Raw genomic sequence first — 4,232 nt, forward strand, 5'->3', positions numbered from 1 at the left:
ACCCTTAAGAAGTTTCTTTGTAATTCTCCCCACCCTTGAGAATGTACTTGGTGAGCTTCACCCCCTGCCCCCAAAACATTGCTCTTAACTTCACCGCCTATCCCAAAACCTATAAGAACCAATGATAATCCCACCACCCTTTGTTGACTCTCTTTTTGGACTCAGCCCACCTACACCCAGGTGAAATAAACAGCCCTGTTGCTCACAAAAAAAAAAAGAAAAAAGAAATAGAGAGTGAAATGATGGTTACCAGAGGCTGGAAATGATAGTGGGGAGTGGGGGATAAGCAGATATGGTTAATGGAAACAAAAATACAGTTAAACAGTTAGATGAAATGGATAAAATCCAGTATTTGGTAGCGGAACAGGATGACTATTATTGACAATAATTTATGGTATATTTTAAAATAACTGAGAGTGGAACTGGAATGTTCCTAACACAAAGAAATGACAAATGCTTGAGGTGATGGATGCCCTAGTTACCCTGATTTTATCATTACACACTGTATGCCTGTATCAAAATATCACAGGTACTCCATAAATGCAGACAACTACTATGTACCCATAAAAATTAAAATTTTAAAAAATATATAAACTAGTAAAAAAAAAAATAAAGTGGGCTGTTGAGACTAGATTTCACCTGTTATAATGAAAGAATGTGAGCTTTTTAAAATTGTAAGACCTTCCTGTTTTTCTTTTTTTTTTCTTTTGAGACGGAGTCTCGCTCTGTCACCCAGGCTGGAGTACAGTGGCATGATCTCGGCTCTCCAGAACCTCTGCCTCTCAGGTTCGAGTGATTCTACTGCCTCAGCCTCCTGAGTACTGGGACTACAGGCATGTGCCACCATGCACAGCTAACTTTTGTATTTTTTCTTTTTTTCCCCCCCTTTGAGATGGAGTCTCGCTCTGTCACCCAGGCTGGAATGCAGTGGCACGATCTCGGCTCACTGCAACCTCCGCCTCCTGGTTTCCATGCCTGGCTAATTTCTGTATTTTTAGTAAAGACATGGTTTCACCATGTTGGCCAGTCTGGTCTCAAATTCCTGACCTCAGGTGATCCACCTGCCTTGGTCTCCCAGAGTGCTGGGATTACAGGCGTGAGCCACCACGCCTGGCCGTTCTGTTTTTAAAGAGAAACTGGCTACCTGAATTTTCATGTGAAATCTCCAACCCACAATTGTTTTAAGCACTTTGGAGCTCAAAGTGAATGTACTCTGCTGCTGGTGTATGCATGATTTTCATCTTTGTGCAAACTGGAGTGCAGTGGCTTAAACACAACACACTGCAGCCTCAACCTCCTGGGCTCAAGGGATCCTCCTATCTCAGCTTCCAGTATAGCTGGGACCACAGACGTGCACTATGTGCCTGGCTCATTTTTTTTTATTTTTTCTAGAGGCAGGGTCTCACTTTGTTGCCCAAGCTGGTCTTGAACTCCTGGGCTCAGGTGATCCTCCTGCCTCAGCCTCCTGAAGTGTTGGGATTACAGGCGTGACCCACTGCACCCAACTGATTTTTGTCTTAATAGGACTTGTAGGGACCAGATGCGGTGGCTCTCGCCTGTAATCCCAGCACTTTGGGAGGCCAAGGTGGGTGGATCACTTGAGGTCAGGAGTTCATGACCAGATTGACCAACATGGTGAATTTCCATCTCTACTAAAAATACAAAATGAGCCGGACATGGTGGTGTGGGGCGCCTGTAATCCCAGCTACCAGGGAGGCTGAGGCAGGAGAATCACTTCAACCCAGGAGGTGGAGGTTGCAATTAGCTGAGATTGCACCCTCGCACTCCAGTCTAGGCAACAAGAGCGAAACTCCATCTCAAATAATAATAATAATAATGGGACTTGGGGGTTTGTGAAAAGGGGATAAAGAGAACAAGAGGATTATGGAAGGGTGGATGAATTGTCTCCTAGAAATAGATGGTAGTGGGGGCTTCTGACCACCCCCAACTAGGAAGAGCATCTCTGGAGCTGAGAAGAGAGAGAGAGAGGTCTAAGGAACCTTGAAGAGAGTGGTGGGGGGGACTATGTAATGACCACCTTCCATATAAAGGGGGCCTTGAAGGAAATCCCAGGGGGCCAGGGGATCAGGGAAAATGGACATTTCAAAAGTAGCCTAGATGGATGCTGACTGGTGACTAGAGGGCCCTCATATCCCATCCTCCCCCCAGTACTTTGGCTAAAATTTTACTTCCGGACACATCCCTGGGAGAATTGGGGACGACAGCCTCCAAAAACAACTTTTGTGAAATTTTCCATCAACTCAGCAGAATGAGGTTCAGAGTCAAAACCTTAGTTGAGTTGCAGAAAACCAAGACAGTTTGTGCACACTTGAGTTTGGGGACTAAGGTTTTCACCAGTGCTCCCATCCAGAAAAGGGTGAGAATCGGTGAATTCTACCACATCCCTCCGCAGAGCCTAAGGGCCTCTCTCCTGTCTCAGCTAGCCTGGGGTGACATGTGGAGGAGGCACACATGGAAGGCATGGACCCAGGCAGAGTTCCCCAGATTGGAACAAGGACACGGAGAGGGTCTTGGTCTGACTTACCCCACAGGAAGGTTGCTCCAGCCCAGAGTATCCACCAGCTCCACAGGGCACCCATGGCTGCAGCAGGAAAAGAGAAGGGATCATAGAAGGCTGAGTCACTGCCTCTGTTGGAGACTGTCCTCGGCAGAAGGGCCCACTCTCATGACAAGGGCCACCTGGGACCATGAAGGCTGAGGTGTGGAAAGAAGTCAGGCAGATTGGACCAGGGGGTATGGATCCAAGGACCAGTGTGTGTATAGGGGAGGCTGGCTGTCCAGCGGGTCTGGAGATCGGGTGGAGAGGGCAGTAGCCAGGGACAGGGTGGGGAGTTGGCTGTCTTGTGGGTCTAGGGGTAGGATGAGGAGGCCTAAAGCCAGGAGCAAGAGTAGGGGACCTGCTGTTCCACTTCCAAAGGGAACCCCAGCCCTTCTCACCTGCAGGTTCCTGGAGCTGCAGGGCCTGCCCTGTGGCAGGGCTATATAGTGGAGTTTCTGGGCCCCTCAGGCCACACCCTGGGTCACGTGCCAGGCAGATGATGCCAACTTCCTGGAGGAGGCTGCCATCCTTAGGGCCAGATGAAATGGGAAACTGTGAAGGCCTGGGAAGGAGGGATGGTGATTCTGGATGCCTGGGTTCCAAGAAGGAACTGAGGACGGCTCCTGGCCATTCCCTGGATGCCTTCTGGAAAGTTTGGTCCTGGAAGGGTGGGGTCTCTGAGGGAGACAGCTGGGGAGCAGGAAGCTGAGCACCTGGGTCCCTGGGTGGAGATAGGGTGGGGTGGGGGTGTGGGCAGCGAGGGGGGAGGTGGCATGTGGTCATATCTGCTGGTTTAGTGGCTAGATTCCTTCCTTTGGCTCCTGCCAGGAACAACAATGAGGGACCCATATCCGGGTCCTGGTTCCTCCTCAGTCCCCATAGGCTTGGGAGTCCCTAGCCACCCACATCCTGCTTCCAGACACCACTAGGGGCAGGTGTCTGGGATGGGCAGGAGTCTGAGGCTATGGAGTGGGACACAAGACCTCCACCAAAGCCCAGTGGGGCCTTTGTGGTTTCTCATCTGCAAAACGGGAACACCAAAACCAGCCTCTCTGGGCATCTTTATGTCCCAGAGATGTAAAGACATTTTCAAAGACTGTAGAGCTGGGGGGCAGGCTCTTCCGGTGCGGGCGCAGGCCAGCATGCAGGTGGGCAGTGGGGCTGAGGCGATATGTGAAGAAGGGACAATGGCCTCTGTTTCCCGGTTCCACACAGACACCTGGATTCCACTTCTGATTCCAGACACCTGCCCCTGGAAATAGGATATAGGTGGCCAGAGACTCCCCAGCCTGTGGGGACCAAGGAAGAGCCAGGACCTGTTGGTTTGGGGGGGTATTTTTGTGTGTAGGGAGGGTTTGCTCTTAGCAGGGGCTAGCTGAACAGGTTTAGGGGACTCTGTGCCTCTCCATCACCCCAGAATTTGCCTGAGATGGGAGGTGGAGGTCTAGGTTGCACACAAGGAGCAGAAGAATGAGGTGAAAGTTGGGCTTTCTCATCTGGAGTCAGCTCCTCTGAGGAGCTGGCCTGACCCACGCCCTGCCTGCCTTCTCCCTGACCCAGGATCTCACTGTTTGCTAGGGGAGTCTCCCCTGGGAACAACAGCTGCAAAGCCTGGGTGCCCTCTTGGACCAACACCCTAGCAGCTGCTGCCTCTGGGGCTCCTCCTCCCTTA

At 50.9% G+C, this 4,232-nt stretch overlaps 1 protein-coding gene across 1 annotated transcript in view; it reads right to left on the reverse strand.

Moving 5' to 3' along the window:
* The window catches only part of FCGBP (Fc gamma binding protein), a 73,948-nt gene extending 70,905 nt beyond the window's left edge, over positions 1-3,043 (reverse strand). The window contains 2 exon segments of the mRNA XM_017887358.1: positions 2,546-2,602; positions 2,959-3,043. Coding sequence (XP_017742847.1) covers positions 2,546-2,600 — 55 coding nt within the window. The 5' untranslated portion in view covers positions 2,601-2,602; positions 2,959-3,043.
* Between the last annotated feature and the right edge of the window lie 1,189 nt (positions 3,044-4,232).

This window comes from Rhinopithecus bieti, unplaced genomic scaffold (genome assembly GCF_001698545.2).
Source record: "Rhinopithecus bieti isolate Rb0 unplaced genomic scaffold, ASM169854v2 scaffold_15776, whole genome shotgun sequence".
NCBI lineage: Eukaryota > Metazoa > Chordata > Mammalia > Primates > Cercopithecidae > Rhinopithecus > Rhinopithecus bieti.